This window comes from Equus quagga, chromosome 5, assembly GCF_021613505.1.
Source record: "Equus quagga isolate Etosha38 chromosome 5, UCLA_HA_Equagga_1.0, whole genome shotgun sequence".
NCBI classification, from domain to species: domain Eukaryota; kingdom Metazoa; phylum Chordata; class Mammalia; order Perissodactyla; family Equidae; genus Equus; species Equus quagga.
The window spans coordinates 103,378,427-103,395,793 of NC_060271.1; the positions used below are offsets into that span (position 1 = coordinate 103,378,427).

At 42.0% G+C, this 17,367-nt stretch overlaps 1 protein-coding gene across 8 annotated transcripts in view; it reads left to right on the top strand.

The window, feature by feature from the left end:
• Positions 1–17,367, top strand: part of THADA (THADA armadillo repeat containing) — a 308,391-nt gene that overhangs the window by 198,522 nt on the left and 92,502 nt on the right. For all 8 annotated transcript variants that reach the window (XR_006888570.1, XR_006888569.1, XM_046660638.1 and 5 more), the window contains exon 30: positions 15,896–16,011. Coding sequence is in view for 6 of the 8 variants with exons in the window: in XM_046660638.1 (XP_046516594.1) it covers positions 15,896–16,011 (116 nt within the window). In the remaining 2 variants the exon portion in view is untranslated. The remainder of the gene's footprint in view (positions 1–15,895; positions 16,012–17,367) is intronic.

Below are 17,367 nucleotides of genomic sequence, written 5' to 3' on the forward strand. Positions count from 1 at the left end.
CATCTCATGCTGCTTTCCTCCTTTCGTTCATCCCTGACCCCATGGACCTTTCTCTAGTACTTGGACCTTGTCCTGCTCCAGGGCCTTTGTACATACCGTTCACTCTGCCTGGAAGGGTCATAAGCAGGTGTTCAACAAATACTATATTTGCTGAGTGAATGAATGAGTGAGGAGTTTCCTAAGGACATGGACTATACTAAGTATCGCCTCCCAAAAGTAGATATAGTACATGATATCAGCATATAGCTTAGAATGCCTAGTGCAGTTGTTCCCAACTTGGGGCCATTTTCCCCCACAGGAGACATTTGGCGATGTCTGAAGATATTATTGCTTGTCGTAACTGGCAGTGTGCTGTTAGCATCTAGTGAGTAGAGGCCAGGGATGCTGGTAAGCGTCTTATAATGCACAGGACAGGACCCACCACAAGAAAATATCTGTCCCCAAATGTCAATAGTGCTGAAGGTGAAAGACCTTGCGTTAGACTAACACATTTGAGTTATGAGAAGTCAGTTCTGGTAGCTCTGCTGAGCCTTCAATTCTATCACATTACATAAAAAGCCTATTTAAATAATACTAGGAAAGTGAATCCCCTTGATTAAAGACTACTCTCCCATCCTCAGACACAGTGTATTATTTCCATAAGAATAAATGCCCCTAGTCCACAAATTTATGAACCAGGATTCCCCTGTTGGTGAGTATCTGGCTTGCTTCCTCATAATGCTAAGATAAGCCTAGCCTGTCCATTTGTTCTTCCAATGATAACTTGACCACTTATCTCCAAAGTTGAAGGCATCCTTCTGGATCAGGTGAGAAATCTCCCTCTTCCTCATCTGTCACTTCAAAGATTCCTTTTTTTTTCTTTTTATTAAGATTATGATGGTTTACAACCTTGTGAAATCATTTCAAAGATTTCTGAGTAAACTCCTTTTTTATGACAGCTAAGATTCTGCCTGTTATGGATTCATGATTCATTCTACTAGGAGTTCACTATTAATTTCAAGAAGATTGGGACTAACTACTATATTGCCTTTTTTTAAAAATCAAGAATCTATGGAATTTTAAATACATGTACACATTGATACACCTTCAAATGAGACTACAGTGTCAGACCATAAGGCTTGGCTGTATAAATATCCAGATATCTCCATTTCGTGAGACTAATAGACACAGGAAAGACTCTTTGCTTCCTTTGAATAAAATGAAATCAGACTCGCCAGATTCACCCAGGAAAGGACCTGGGTGGAAGCTAAAGTATTCGTTAAAGTATTATCTGACTTGGGTCACTCAGGAAATACTTGTGAAAATGAGAATGTGCTTACTTAGCTTATTTTAAAGTGTTTGCCTCGCTGAGGCAGGACGAAGGAGCTGGAAATTGTACCTCTGGATGTGAATTTATGGAGCATGCTCTGTTGGAAAGAGTATGAAGGATAAACCTCTTGAGGGTCATAATTAATAGAGCTAATATCTTCAAGGGTCAACAAATTATTCTTCTGAGACATGGAATGGGACAACTTACTCTTAGATGTAAATCACAAATGCAGGAAATTTAGCTTATGACAAAAAGGGCAAACATGATAACAAGTACTATACTTATACTTCTCAAAGCACCTAAGGGATAATCCCTAATTGATCCTTGCTGTACACTTGGTCATTGTTATGAGCTGTAGTAAGGTGATTAATCGGAAAGCACAGTTTCTGGGAAAATCATCAGAGACTACTAAGTATTGCTCAGGAGCAGTACTGCAACAGGCAGAAGTCCAGTGGCCAAGCAAAAACAGCTGCCAGAAAAAGAACATAAGCAGGTACCACAGAGGAGTAAGAAAGCTACTTAATAACGCAAGGCCAGGAGAACATAGATGCCCTAGACGGATGGAGAGGGGTGAGGTGACTGTCCTTTCTACCTCAACATCAAGAGATGCCTAAAGGGCACAGCAAAATTAAAATCGCACATGGCACATGCCATTCATTAATAAAGATGACTGATTTATTAAAGAGTAGTTGCAACCCAGCCATCCCACTACTGGGTATCTATCCAAAGAGCTTGAAGTCAGCAATTCCAAAAGTCCTGTGCACCCCAATGTTCATTGCAGCATTATTTACAATAGCCAAGACGTGGAGGCAACCTAAGTGCCCATCAACAGATGATTGGATAAAGAAGATGTAGTACATATACACAATGGAATACTACTCAGCCATAAAAAAGGACAAAATCATCCCATTTGCAACAACATGGATGGAGCTCGAGGGAATTAAGTGAAATAAGCCAGATAGAGAAGGACAATCTCTGTATGACTCCACTCATATGAGGAATTTAAAAATGTAGACAAAGAACAGATTAGTGGCTACCAGGGGAAAAGGGGGGGTGGTGGTGGGCACAAAGGGTGAAGGAGTGCACCTACAACACGACTGACAAACAATAATGTACAACTGAAATTTCACAAGATTGTAACTCATCATTAACTCAATAAAAATTTAAAAAATAAAATAAATAAATAAATCCAAAAAAAAACCAGAGTAGTTGCAAACTACTTTTCCCATCACTTATCTTTTAGACTTCACAATACCCTCACGAGATGAGTTGTATTATTAGCTCCATTTTATAGATGAGGAAATTAAGGCTCAGAGAGGTTAAATAATTTTCCCAAGGTTACCAGCTAGGTCTTGACTGCAAAGCCTATGCTGTTACGGTAGTCCAGAGTTTCTCTACCTCAGCACTATTGACATTTTGGCTGGATAACTCTTTGTTGTGATGGTTGTCCTATGTGTTATAGGATGTTTAGCAGCATCTCTGGCCTCTACCCACTAGTTGCCAATAGCACTCCCTTTCACTTGAGACAACCAAAAACATTTCTAGACCTTGCCAAATGTCTCCTGCTGGTAAAATCACCCTGGTTTTAGAACCACTGGTCTAAAGACTAAAGTTTCTCACAATAAATCTAGTGGGCACCAAGAGGAATATCCTGTTTCCCGTTGTAGTCAGTCCCAGTGTTTGGCTGGGAGGGCTTGTTTATGGGGAAGAATCCGTAACAACTTCTCTTAGACTTTCCTAAACCTGATCCTGATAGCCTTCCAGCAATATAGTGAAAGGGGACAGGCCAAATGGATTACGGATGGTTACTCAGAGTCATTCTTTTGTTCAGCCATTTATTCAACGAATAAACTTAACAGTTCCTGGGAGAATGGTTTCGTAGAGGCACCGTGTTTGAGCTGAGGTAGGTGTAGCGGGAAGATGATGAGTTTCCTCGAGATGAGCTTAGGGGATGATGACTCCATGTAGATAACATGACATGTTAGAAGGCTAGGAATAGCAGGCTGGTGGCCCGTGCCACAGACAGTCTCCACCCTCAAGGACTTGCACTCACTGGCCATCTTTCTTTGTAAGCTAACCCATTTGCAAGCAGTCTTGGTGTTTACTTTCACTACTGAGTTAACTATTGCCTTGAAAGTACTGTTTATCTCAGCCCACATAGTAATTGCCTTAAATTTAAAATCAAATCAACAAACTTTTGCATTCCAGTAAGGCTCTGTAGGAGATAAAACGACATGGTTTACATAAAAAGATAAATAGCAATCAAGACAACATATCTAAGGTGCCAAATGAGAGGTTCAGATAATAAATACTATGGGATGAGAGGATGGAGAGATTGCCATAACCTAGAATTGTCAGGGAGAACTTCACAGAGGGGGCTGATGAGCTGAGCCTTAATGGATAAGTAGAAATAATAAGAAATCTTTGTGATAGACTGGGGATCACACCTTGATTAATTCACACTATCCCATGTAAAAAAGTACCTTTTAGGTGATTGTTTTAATGCCATCTGGTCTCATTATTTTGGAATATGTCTGATAACAGAAATAAAATCCGGTTAGAAGCTCATCCATGATGATTGTCCAGAGTGCATTGTCAGCTCAGCCAGGAAAACTCATAAGCAAAAAGGGTTTTTTGATTACTCTCGGGGAGCAGAGGAGGTTCATAAGGAATGGTTTCACTGACCTTCTGCTTTGGTTAGACCTCACAGAATCACCTTTCTCTGAACAAAGGTAGGAAACTGGGCTCAAGATTTGGAGAGACCTTACTGCAGCCTGCCTCTGTGACTTTGGACATTACACCTACTCAGCAGCATTGTGGGAGGCACAGTTATCAGTAAGGGCTGCAGAGGCTTCTCCGTCTTACGCTACTTGCCTGGTTTATTCCACAAATCCCAGCCATCCCGTAGACTTTTATAATTCTGCATAAAATGGATGCAACAGATGTTCTTGGACCTCGCTGCTGGAGATGTTGAATGGCAAATGAACAAACAAACTGGGGGAGGGGAGGAGGCAGAACCACCCAAATCTCCATTCCTAGGGGCTTAGAGGAATCATTTTTTTCCTTCCTCCATGTGAAAATATAAATAGTTGCTTTATAAATAGTTGTCACGTTTTTACTTATAAAGATCCACAGTCTTTTCCTTTTGTTTACTTTGATGACCTTTGAAATAAGCTGCAACCCAAGGAGTCAAAAAAAATTTTTCCATCTTCATTTTTCAGAAAGAGGAGTCTGTTACCACAGGCTCCTGTGTTACCACGGGAGCAGACTCCGAGGGCAGCTCCAGCCCAGGCCCAGGTTTGTGGGGCATTTTGTCCCAAACCCCCTCACTGGGCATCTCGGAGTAATGTGTTACCAGCCTGAAGACCAGATGCTGAAAGGCAAACGTTTTCTGTGGGTCAAACTTTTTGTAAGGCAAATTTTACAGCTGCTCTAAAATCGGGGAAATGTAAATTAATATAATACCTTTGCACTTCCTTTGGTCTTGTTTGCTGAAGAGACAACACTGGAGATGTTACTGCAGCTCTCAAGAATGCTGTTACCGACCTCCCTGTGGCCAGCCTTCTCTGTCCTCCGCAGGTCTCTCCTCTGACCTACTCTTCCACCTGCGTTGGTTGCAGATCTGAAAAGTCAAAGGAGGAGACGGGCAGATCCTTGGAAAAGTCGTAACTTCTTCTCTTTCATGCTTTGCAAAGTTCCTTTCCTTTGATTTCTGTTTCTTGGTGAAAAATACCACACTGCCACCTGTCCCAATAATGAGCATGTGATAATTTTCATACTGAGTGTGGAATTAGGGGATACATGATAAAAAGAACATTATTTAGCTTTTATCGATAAAAATGGGATCATACTATTTTTGCAGCTTGCTTTTTCACTTAGTGTGTCTTGGAGTTATTTTCATTTCAGTCCATATAAATGTACAGCATTCTTTTTAGTGGCTGTGAAGCTTGCCTATAAATGATAGGATACTTGTAGGAATATCTCGTAATTTTAACTGATCCTGTGTTGGTTGTGTCTGAATTTTCCTGTTACAGTCAGTGCTGCTGAAGATCATCCTTGGGCATCTATATCTTTGCCCATACCTGTAAGTGTTTCTGTGAAATAAATTCCTAGAAGTGGGTCTGGGAAGATTGAAGAAATTGCTTGTTTTCCATTTTGATAGCAGCTGTCAGACTTCCACGTTGCTGCTTTTTCCAAGTCCAGGTGATAATATTTGCATAGAATACATTGTATATGCAACAACAGGGCCCTGCTGGTTAGCCCCAAAAAGAATTGTGACAATTTATACTGCCACCAGTGATGAATGAGATTGTCTGTTTCCTTACCTAGTTATTAGTTGGGTCTTATCCTTTTTTGAAAAAAATTCTGTGCAAATCAGTGTTTCTTTTTTTAAAACTCATTGTTTAATTGCACTTCCTTAAACATTAATGAAATTAAACATTTCTTTATATGTTTATTGGCTATTTGTATTTCATCTGTGAATCCCTTGTTTATATTCTTTGCTAAATATTTGCAGTTCCCAAAGTGTGTGCCAAAGTGCTGTGGGATATTTTAAATTTGGGAGGAAAGCACAATAACACTTGCCATCTGTGAGATATTATGTGAACTACTAGCTTGAAGTAATTTACGGTTATCAACATTAGCTCACACTACATTCCTTTTGATAATGCTATATATCTTTGCAAAGTTGAGTATTCGATAATTGCTGTGGTAAAAAGCAAGTACCATGAGAAAATCAATGTGGAATTAGGAATGAGCATGATGGAGTCCAGTGGTTCCAAGGCTTGGGAAGTCATGAAGCATCCAACAGGCACACATGTCCCATTAGTAGGTAATTGTGGTCATTAAAGAATGAAATAAAAATTTTCTTTCTTTCAACTTATATGTATTATTTTTTTAAACAGTTCTGAAGTTGTTAGGGCATAAATACTTATTAGGTTGTTTGGTCCTAACTACTTAATAAATGGAACTCTTAGGTATTTCTTTTGGCCTGGAGGCACCATGAAAAAATTATTGAGGTGCTGAGGGTGCTATGAATGGAGAAAATTTATAACTCCCTGCCACATTTCATTCATTCAGTTACCTTCGTTTTTGTTACTGATTTGCAAAGCTTTGTTCCTTAGGGGAATTAGCAAATATTTTACCCCTGGTTTGCCTTTACTTTTGAATATTCCTAGTAGTTTTTGCTATACAAAAGTTTTCAGTTTTTATGTTGACATATTTATACATCTTTTTCTTTTACATTCATGGCTTTGTGTTCATTCTTAGAACGCCTATTTCTACCTGAAAATTATAAGACATCTTCTAGCATTTTCATAGTTTGTTTCCATGTGAGGCTTTGGATAGGGACCCGACTGTATTATTTCCCAAAGAACCAGTTGATTGTCTTAATACCATTTATTGAATAAATCAATCTTTTTGCTACTGTTTAAATGGCACTTTTGTCATCTCAATTTCTAGCGAGTTTATTTCTAGACCCTCTATGCCCTATTTCTATTATAGCACTTTTCGTTTTCTACCTTGAATTTTAGTTATTTATATACATAGATTATTTTCTGTACTAGATCATGAACTCTTTTTATATTAATTTCGTCTCTATGTCCTATAGCTGTTTTCTCTTTCCCTTCTTCTCTCCCTCTCAGAATATTTTTTTCACTTTTATTATAGAAAAGTTTAAATATATACAAATGCAGACAGAATAATATAATGAGTCCCCATGCACCCATCACTCAGCTTCAACAATTACTGATTCATGGCTCATTTTGTTTCATTTATGCCACCACCAACTTCCCTGCTTCTGTGTTGCTTTCGAGTTAACTGTCTTGACTGAAGACATTATGTTACTTTTCGTTAGTAAGTTTTGCTACATCAGAGTTCCTTGTTGAGCGCAGTATTGTCTTTAAGGAAACACAATAGCTGAAGATCCAGATGTACAGAAAAATAAGTTATCAAGTATAACAAAAGTTCTCCAGAAGAATTTAAACTGTAATTTATTTTACAAATAAATAATGTTTAATTTTTAAAAATTTATACATAGCTTTTCAGAAATGTGTCTGTCTTCTAAAGTTAGGAACTCTTTAGTTAGAACAGATATTATATCAGTAATAATACTATATTAGTATCCTGTTAATTCTTTACATATAAGCCTTTGTTTATATGTTGGATTAAGACTACCTTTGACATCATTTTTCTAAACCTCACCCTTACCCAACAGCTGGAGGCCCTTGACGCTTCTGGGTGACAAGAGCTTCTAATAGTATTGTGAAATTTGGAGCATCAGGCCAGAGATGATCCAAGACAAATGTATACTCACTCTCTTTTTGATACTATGTATTTCCCCCAATCCTTTTGTACGAGGAGAGTTTAAAGAGATGACTTTTAGCACCCCAGCTGCTGCTGCCAATATAGGTTCTGCTCCTGCTACCCCTGGCAAGGGGGCATGGTAGAATTCCAAATCAGTAAGTGCTCTATTGAGCCACTCTCTCTGCCAGACAAAGCTACATATTCTTGGGGCCCAGGGGCTATAAAAGCCAGGACACAGTCCTTTGATTCGATGAGCTATACTCCAGGAAAGGAAACTGGAGACTGATAACCATGACAGCAGGATTGAAAACGTAAAAAAGAAAATCCAATGAGCTATTGGGCAGTGAGTAGGAAAAAGAGTAAGTCTGGGGCGGGCGTTGGCAGGGGCGGTTGATGGAAGCTGGGGAAGGTTTGATGGAGGAGGTGGTGTTTAGGCCAGGCCTTCCGGTGTGAGGGGAGTTTCATTGGCAGAATTGGAGAGGGTGAGGGGAGAAATGGGAGGAACATCCTGGACAGAAAAGCATTCGTAAGTTGTCAGGAATGGGAAATTGTCCTGTGTGGCTACAGAATAGGTACCTGAAGTGGAGGAAATAGGGGGTGAAACTGGAAAGTTAGGTCAAGGCTTCAGTGCCCAGCAAATTTTTTAGGAGGTTGGAAATCATTGAAGGATTTTGAACTTGAGAATGATATGATCAGGGCTTGGCTTTAAGAAAGTTTCTCTGCAGCCATGTGTGAAATAAGTTTTGGAGGCAGAGACCAGTCAGTAAAGTTGTTTTCATCATCTGGGTGTATAAGGACTTTCGATTCTTAAACTAGAACAGCAGGAGTGTTAACAGAAAGGAGGGAATACATTTGAGACAAATAGAGGATTTCCAGGCCCCTACAGACTTTGTGTTTTTGTACATTTTAGTCCTTAAAGATATTCGTGGCCTATTTCCTGTGATTCTCTTCCCCAAGCCAGAGTCAGCTGGGAAGTAATTACGCTTGATAATTAGCATCCTTTTCCTGGCAACAACAACACAACACAGCCAAGTGTCACCTTTTGGGAACTTACCAAGACCTTCCTGAGGATGTGTTCTCATCTGATAAATAGGTTGAGGTTTGGGGGAGTAACCACTTAAAATGCTTCCTGGCCTGCCCTCTAGCATAGCGTCAGATTGGTGGGTAACTGTGGGTGGCACAGGCCCACTAAGCCCTTTCTTATAAGGATGACCAGGTTGAGTAGCTTAAGTCTCCCAGGATCATGCCTCCAGTCCACACCGACCCTCCAAGCCTGGTTACAGCTGGGCTGTCAATAAAACAGAATAATATGTTGAGCTCTCTGCACAGATGACATAGGCAGGTACATATACCCAACAAGCACCATGTCCTGCACCATGGAAATCAGAGGCGGGCGATATTCCTGAGAAGCCTGTGTTCTAGTTGGGGATAAGATTAATATGCCTGAAGCAGAAAACAATTACATCCTAAACCACATTGTAATGATTAGACACGACATGTAAGTTCGAGAACTCTTCTCTTGCTTTCCCATCTCCCTCCCTCCCCGCCAGACACGATCTACCTTTTAAATAATTTTTGCTGTATCCCTTTCCCAGCTCTTATATGATTAGGCATGTTTCTGTGAATTAGAAAGTTTAGATTCCTCCCTCAGCCATTCCCCTTCTCACACCGCCCCCCTTCAGTCTGACTTAAAGCCATAAAATACTTCTGCCTGCCTGCCTTTAGTTCTGTTTGTGTGAATTAAGTCGACAGGATAAATATTCACATTCCCAGCTACAGGCTGAAACAATGTTTGCCTGTTCTGCCCAGTGAGTCGAGAAAAAAGGGGGCCTGACATCATCCTATACTGTACATTCCCGGCATAGATCATTTATTTAAGTCCCTGAAAAAATACAGATGTTTTACCAGCCGAAATAAAATCCTGTGTAAACACTGAGCTTGGAAAAATGTGGCTCTGACTTAGCTGTGGGTGTTGGAGCAGCACGGGAAGAAGGCGAGGCAGAGTGGCAGAGAGAGAAATTTTATACTTGGCTGAATGGGCTAGGGGCAGAAGTGTTCACCCCCCATCTGCATGCTGCACAAGAAGAATAGAATTGGGTTTTAAGAAAATGTAGTCGCAAAAGGGGGTAGATATGTTGATGTTCACAGGTTGGGATTGTTAATAATTGCGATACGTTTACCCGCTTTATATCTGACCCCTGAAATGAGCATCTCTTTTCTCAGTGGAGTTGTCCTTTTCGATGGCCTGCCTAACCTGGTCCTGTTATTGCTGGATCCTGCTCGTTGCTGGAGCTCAGCTGCTGTTGGTTTTATAAGGGGGAAAATTGCCTGAAAGCCATGCTTGATGAAGAGGAAAACCCATCTCAGCATTGCATTCCCAAACAACCATCTATCATCTTGATCTTGTCTAACACAAGTCATTATTTTAGTCCAGCAGCATAAACCAGACGTATTTTACTGGTGCAGGGCAAGTTTTTTCGGGGATCTGCCTCATGACTCTTTTCAGACCTGTGGCACTTATTCAAAGAGCATTACATTTGCTCTGTGGAGTCGCTTTTAAGATTTAAAGCTGCCAAAATGGACCTCATGCTTTACACAGAAGCTTGGGGGTTCCCCCGAATCTCCCTGTGTTTAGAGTGGGGATGGGTTGGGCAGAGGGTAAGCTGCTTGCAGGTTCTCCAGACTTTTCTTAGGTCATCCTGGGGTTTCAATAAGACTTGCATCTCAGGGGCAAGAAATCTCGCCCACTCTCAGCTGCTTCCTGAGCACCCCTTCCTCAGGGCAGAGCGTGACCACCAGAGCTTGGCCATCCCATGCCTGTGATAGTCATGGGTGATGCTCTTGGTTTCCACTTGGTGGTTTTGTGTGTGCTTTCTGTCTCTTTCTGACTGGATCACAGCCATTTTAAGTCAACAAAGCTTTCTCCTGTTTCTTTTGTTGAAGACACCTCTAAATCCACTCTAACCTTTCTCCAAGGGGCCTAGTGCAGCAACAGGTAACCAGCTGTCCCAGTTTGGCCCAGTGTGATTATTCATAGAGCTCCTTTTCACTCTCCAAAGAATTCTGGTTTGCAAGATAAATTACCCTCACCAGAGCAGTCATCACATGAACATTCCTAACCAGACTCATTAAATCCCCCTCCCTCATTCCCAAACCTGCCACATATTTTCTTGCAACTCGTCTTGAGGATGGCTGTACATCACCTGGGTTAAGAGTCTCTTTCCTGACCCTCAACTCCATGTCTAAAGCAGTTGCCAAGTCCTGCTGCTTCCGCCTTCGAAACGTCTCTCAAGTATATCCTTTCTTCTCCATCCCATGGCTGCTGTCATTTAGATTGGGGTGGTGTGTGGGTGTCACAAAGTCAGTCCTGCATGGGGCAGGCAGGTAAGTGAGTGAGGGGTGATGGGTATAAACACGGACCATCTCGGTCCATGATTTGTTTTCAAACTTTTGATAGAGATTTGGGTTCAGTAAATATTTCATTTTCCTCTTGATTCTCTGTAAGTTTTTTTTAAAAAGCACAAGAGCAGTAATAAATGACATTGACACTCCACTTTAGTGAGTGATAGGCAGAGGTGGGGACGCTGGTGACCCAGAGCGTGCACGTCTCATCTAAGGGACCAGCCCCAGCCAGGTGACTGTTGCCCTGCAGGAGTGTGGGCCCACGATTGCCAGATCTTCTGATTTTTCAAGAGAAGTTGGAAATCAGGTTGATTTTGATACGAAATCTCCCAATTCGTAAAAGACAGTTTAAAAATACTGTGTAGGCCAAATAAAACATCTGCAGCTAATTTTGGCCCACAGACTCTTCTTGGTTTTCAGCCTCTGGTTTCGACCCTCACCACCTCTTGTTTAGACTGGCAGTAGTCTTGGTCATCCTGCCCTTTCTAATCCAGCCTCCACACTGCCCCTGGCTTTTTCTTTCCAAATTACAGATCTGATCACATAAGAGCTCTCTCTGAAGAGGTCTTTGCTGTCTACAGAACAAAGTACACATTCCTTGATGTTGCACTTAAGATCCTTCTCTATCTGACCTGACCGCTCTCTCCAGCTGTCTCTCCTGCCACCCTACACATACCCTGGCTGTGCTCTCATCACATCTAACTACTTGCTGTCCCCTGAGAAGTCCCAATATTTTCTTTTAATAGGTTTTTTAGAATGGTTTTAGATTTAGAGAAAAGCTGAGCTAGTAGTACAGAGAGTTCCCATATATTCCTCCCCTCCCCTCCCCCTCTCCCCAGTTTTCTCCTATTATTAATATCTTGCATGAGAGTGGTCCATTTGTTACTATTAATGAACCAGTATGGACACATTATTAGTAACTCAAGTCTGTAGTTTACATTAACATTTCTCTTTTCATTGGCAATACCAATATTTTAATACCCTTTAAAAATTTTTTATAATTGTTTCCTCTGCTTGCATATTCTTCCCCCGATTTTGGCAAGACTCTTTTCAAGGCCAAATATGAATATCACTCTTTCTGCAACGGTTTCTCTGTTCATTTTTTGAATGGGGGCTGGAACAGAGGGAGCAGACTAACATTTTTATCGGGTGCCTAGTGCATGCCAATTACAAATATTCTTTCAAATCTCTCTACGATCCTATAAGATAGATATTATTATACACTGTTGACCGTGAGGAAACAGAGGTCAAATAAGTTGCCCAAAGCCCCACAGCTGGTAACCGGGTCTACACTCATGTCCGCTTGGCTCCAGAGTCTGTGCTCCCCGCCCTCTCCCATGGGGCTGTGCTCTTACCGCTAACCTGGCCTCCCTGCCTCCCCACTGTGGTGAGACCCACTGGCATGAGGAGCACAGTGCTTTTTAGCCCTGTGTATCCTCTTCTAACACAGGGTTGGCACCTGCAGCAGCTCACCAGACCCATGGGCATGTGTCCTAAAGGCAGAGGGAATATAGGAAGAGGCATCAAATAGCGACGTTAATTCAGCAAATGCTGGTTGAATTCCTGCTATGTGCTGGGCTTGGTGGAGCAGAAGAGGAAAGTGATGGTGATGCCACCATGCAGGTTATAAATCCTGACCAAGCAGCGTCAGGGAGGCGACTGCTTCTCTGTTGATCCGTGAGCGGAAGGTAAGCGGCAGGAGAGCAGGGATTCTCTTCGTTCTCTGCTGCAGCTCCTAGGACGGTACCTGGTGGTAACAGCTGTTTAATAAAGATGTGTGGGCCGAATCTTTGAATCCTATTGCAGGTTTGGGACACGTAAAATGACATTAAACTTCTCAGAGTTCCCATGTGTGTTCAGTTAGTGGTCCTCCTCAGTTCTGGCAGCTTTCATTTTCCTGTGTTTGGTTCAGCGCGGCCCTGAATTGCAGGCTGTTTCCAAATTATCCCGGGCCCAGACTTGACCACACTGCGCCCAGAAGGTCTTCTGGACCAGAACTTCAGGAAAGGAGGAAGGAGGAGGAGTGCCTTGCCCTGCTGTCCTTTAAGAGCTGATGGACAAATGACCCTTCCTGGAAGCTGCCGGGTGCTCCTGGACCTGGCCTTAGACCATAGTTCCAGAGGCCTGGCCTCACTTTGGGACTTCACACCAAAGGATGACCTCATTTTTCTTGAAAGAATTAAACCCAACACTCTAAATGTCATGTGAGGGTAGTCATGTATTCAAATATTTTCCGTTAGTTTTCTTGAAGAATGAAATTATCTCAATCACAGTAACGTGTTTCAGACATTTGCTTACAAAACTTGCTTTCCTCCCCTCCCTGTGTGTCCTCTTCTCCCTCTCCTTCCCTGCCCCATTTTCCCTTGACTTCTCTGACCCTGTCTTTCACTTCTATTGCTCTGTCTCTCCTACGTGCTTATTGCCCCCAAGGTTCTTCTAAGTGTACCTCCCTCTCCATTTGTCCCATGTAAATAGATCGCTGTCGGTTCCCGGTGAATAACCAAGATCACAATTGTCTGGTTTGTGCCCACGGTGGCAGAATTGATGGACCTGTAGGCTGATTTTCATAAACCAGAGCTACCAAGCGTTTCAAAAACAGCCTTGTTTTTGCCAACTAAGGTGAACAAATATAGGACTAAGTTTAAATATCCATTAGGAGTTATTTTTGAAGTGATTGCTTCTAAATGAGAGGCGTTTGAAAATCTCACAGCTTTCTTTACAAGTGAATTCCAAAGTCATGTATTTGCTGGTGTCTGCTGATTAATTACGATCCTGTGACACCATGAAAAGCTCTGGTGGTTGGTTCTGTGCAGCTGTGGAGAAAAGGAAAGCAAGGCCGGGTGACTTTGCCAACTCTTTCAGGAGAGCGGGGATTCAGGCAGAGGGAGGTATTTTTTTCACTCTGGCAGTCACCACATAAGAACAGAAGCCTCAGCCAGACCCATTTCTCCAGACTTCACGACGGGTGGTTTGGGTCCCCACGGGGGTGTGGTGAAGTAGTGATATTTGATCTGTTGCTTCTGAAATAACAGATCCATTATTAGACAAAGCATTTTCAGTCTCCACATCGAGACTTGTGTGCATTCTCCTGTACAATTACTTCTGTTTAGGAAAAAAATTACATACAGTAAAGTAACCAAAATTTATTTTGATTCTCTAAACAAAAGGTGCTTAACATATATTTGTTGTTGGTAATTGCAGGTGTCTGACCCAGGAAAACCCACCAGTTCATATCCATTTAGGGTCTGATGCCTCTGGATCCCTTTTAACTGGGCCTCCTGCTTTTTCTCATCACTCCCTTCTGTGTTTAACCCTTTTTTTTTTTTTTAGGATGATTAGCCCTGAGCTAACTACCACCAATCCTCCTCTTTTTGCTGAGGAAGACTGGCCCTGAGCTAATATCCATGCCCATCTTCCTCTACTTTCTATGTGGGACGCCTAACACAGCATGGCTTTTGCCAAGTGGTGCCATGTCCGCACCCAGGTTCTGAACTGGTGAACCCCAGGCCGCCGAGAAGCGGAACGTGTGAACTTAACCACTGCGTCACTGGGCCGGCCCAGCCGTGTTTGACTCTTAATTATGCTCCTCATTGATAGGAGAGAAGGAAAAGAAAAAGTTTAATCTTGTTGCTTAGAAAGAATCATCTGCAGCTCTGGTGAAGATACAAGAGGGAAAGAAAACAAACCAATTATTAAAATCCACTTTCAAAGTTCTCCATGTTTATCTGCACTTGCTTTGCTCGCCTGCCTCCTCCGCTTGGTTTAGATAAGGGGAACTGAAGAATTTCCTCCTCTTTCTGCTTGGCGCTAGCTAAGGACAAGGCGTCTCATCCACACGCACGTTCATGTTCTTTCTCTGCCGCAGGTTTGTGCTCCTCACAAAGGCCTTGCTCATGTCATCACTGAGTATGAACCCAAGATACACAGACATGCACATGCCACACACTTGCACATGGCCTGTGTCATGTGTCTGTGGAACTGTGGCCTTCCTTCTAAATATAGGCAGCTAGAGGTAGAACAGGATTTTATTTCTCTTCTTAATTCTAATATATAATGTCATGTAAGAGTCTGAAAGTGCAGTGTGTCTGCATTGCTGCTTCCATCTGACATCTCAGTGAAGATCTGCTAAAAAATAGAAGTAGCTCACAAACATCACTATCCAGTGTTGGCAAAGGCAAGCATCATTGTGACCTGCTTCTTTTCTCACTCCTCTTCTGATAAAACTAGACGTGTAAGCCACTCTCAGACCATTGATTTTTCCTATGTAGCAAGTCTTTAAAAGGTACATTTTTGGGCCTGGCCCTGTGGCCGAGTGGTTAAGGTTCCGTCCCCTCTGCTTCAGCAGCCCAGGTTCTCAAGCTTGGATCCCAGGTGTGGATCTGCTCCACTCACCAGCCATGCTGTGGTGGTGTCCCACATAGAAAAAAATAGAGACAGATTGGCACAGATGTTAGCTTGGGGCTAATCGTTCTCAAGCGAAAAAACAGGAGGATGGGCAATGGGTGTTAGCTCAGGGCAAATCTTCCTCAGCAAAAAAAAGGTACAAATATAGAGACGGATGTTTGCATTTCTTTGCTAAAATCTATCTTTAGGTTGTAGCTAATGAGCTCTGATGATTGTCTGATCCCAGAGCAGTCGCCTTTTTTTGGGATTGTGCACAGAGCCCAGAGCACAGGTATGGATTAAGGACATAGGTTTCTCGCCACTTGCCGTGTCCTCCAAAACCAACAGGCTTTTCTGCAGAGAGAGCAGAGCCACGTTCTGCAGGTGTCTGTTTTCTTTGAGGGGAATATTTTGAGGAAACCTAAAAGGGAGGAACTGAGCATTTAGGAAAAATATATTTTCACAGCAGGATATTGCTTTTTCTCCTTTTTGGTTTAGGTCTTTCATTTGTTACAAGCCTTCTCAGACTCCAAATACAGAATGAATGCGTACTTTCAGCAGGAGCTGGCTGACGTCGCTGTTTGTACTAAAGCCAAACTCTGGCTGGCCAAGAGGTATGTTAAAACCCCTCGTGAGCAGGGAGTTATCAGGGGTTAGGAATACATTGGAGAATTGCTCTTTCTAGTTGTGGGAGTTTTAAAAGTCGTTGGCATGAGTTTTGTAAACTTATTGGAGTATTTATCTTTTTAGAACTTTGGGTTGTGGTAAAGAAAGAAAAACATTTTCTCAACAATTTTTCTAAAACTGCCATGTAGCTGAGGGGCATGTAATATGACTTTTTATCTGTCTACTAATCAGCTTGTTTTTATTAATACCTGCTATGTACCCAACCTGTGTTAGATATTATAACAATGAAAGGCAGTAATTGACTAAATTATGTAGTACAAACTCTTAGGTGCCATGACAACTCAGAAATTAGAGATGGGTGTAAGACTTGAGCAAGCACCAAGGGCCAGATAGGGTGTGAATAAGAAGATGACATGGAAGTTGCCATTTTAGGTTGGTAGGAGAGTAGCTTGAATAAGCAAGGCAAAGAAGGGTGGAAAAATATATTTGTTTAGTCCTTAGCATTGTTAGTTTATTTTAGAACTTAGAATATTTCCTATGTAAAAGATGGAGTAAGAAGAATTTCTCATTTACTACATAGGAAATCCTCTCTGTAATGCTGTGTTCAAAATCCATGTCACAGGACTCTGATGTTGGTAGGACAGTGTTACTGCAAGTGTTACTGCCTCCTGCTACGTCCTCTTTAAGTTCCAGCAGAGTGGATCCAGTGGAGGCCCACATGCCACCATATTCCATGCCATAGTGTGTTGCGTTTGATTGAGAATCAGAATATTGATTGTCTAACATAGCAGCCTCTTTTTTTATTTTTTGAAAAATGTGCTTTTGGGGCCAGCCCCATGGCCTAGTGGTTAAGTTCAGCGCACTCTGCTTTGGCAGCCTGTGTTCAGTTCCTGGGCACGGACCTATACCACTCGTTAGCAGGCATGCTATGGCGGTGCCCCACATGTAAAATAGAGGAAGACTAGCAGAGATGTTGGCTCAGGGTGAATCTTCCTGAAGCAAAATGAGGAAGATTGGCAACGAATGTTTGCTCAGGGCAAATCTTCCTCAGCAAAAATAAATAAATAAAATGTGCTTTTGTTTACTTTTGTTGGGCTTCCCATCTTATATGGTAAGGCAAGCCGTGGGCAGTATGAGGCCTGCAAATCACTATAATTCAACAAAGTACTGTTGAGCACAGGCTGCACACTAGCCTTCATGTTAGAAGATGTAGGAATGCAAAGATACAGAAGAACTAGTCCTGGTTTCAAGGAGTTCACATCCAGGAGGTGAGAAAGATATGTAAGTAAATAATTTTCATCCAATATGGTAAGTGTAATAATACATGTATGCAGTAGGTACAG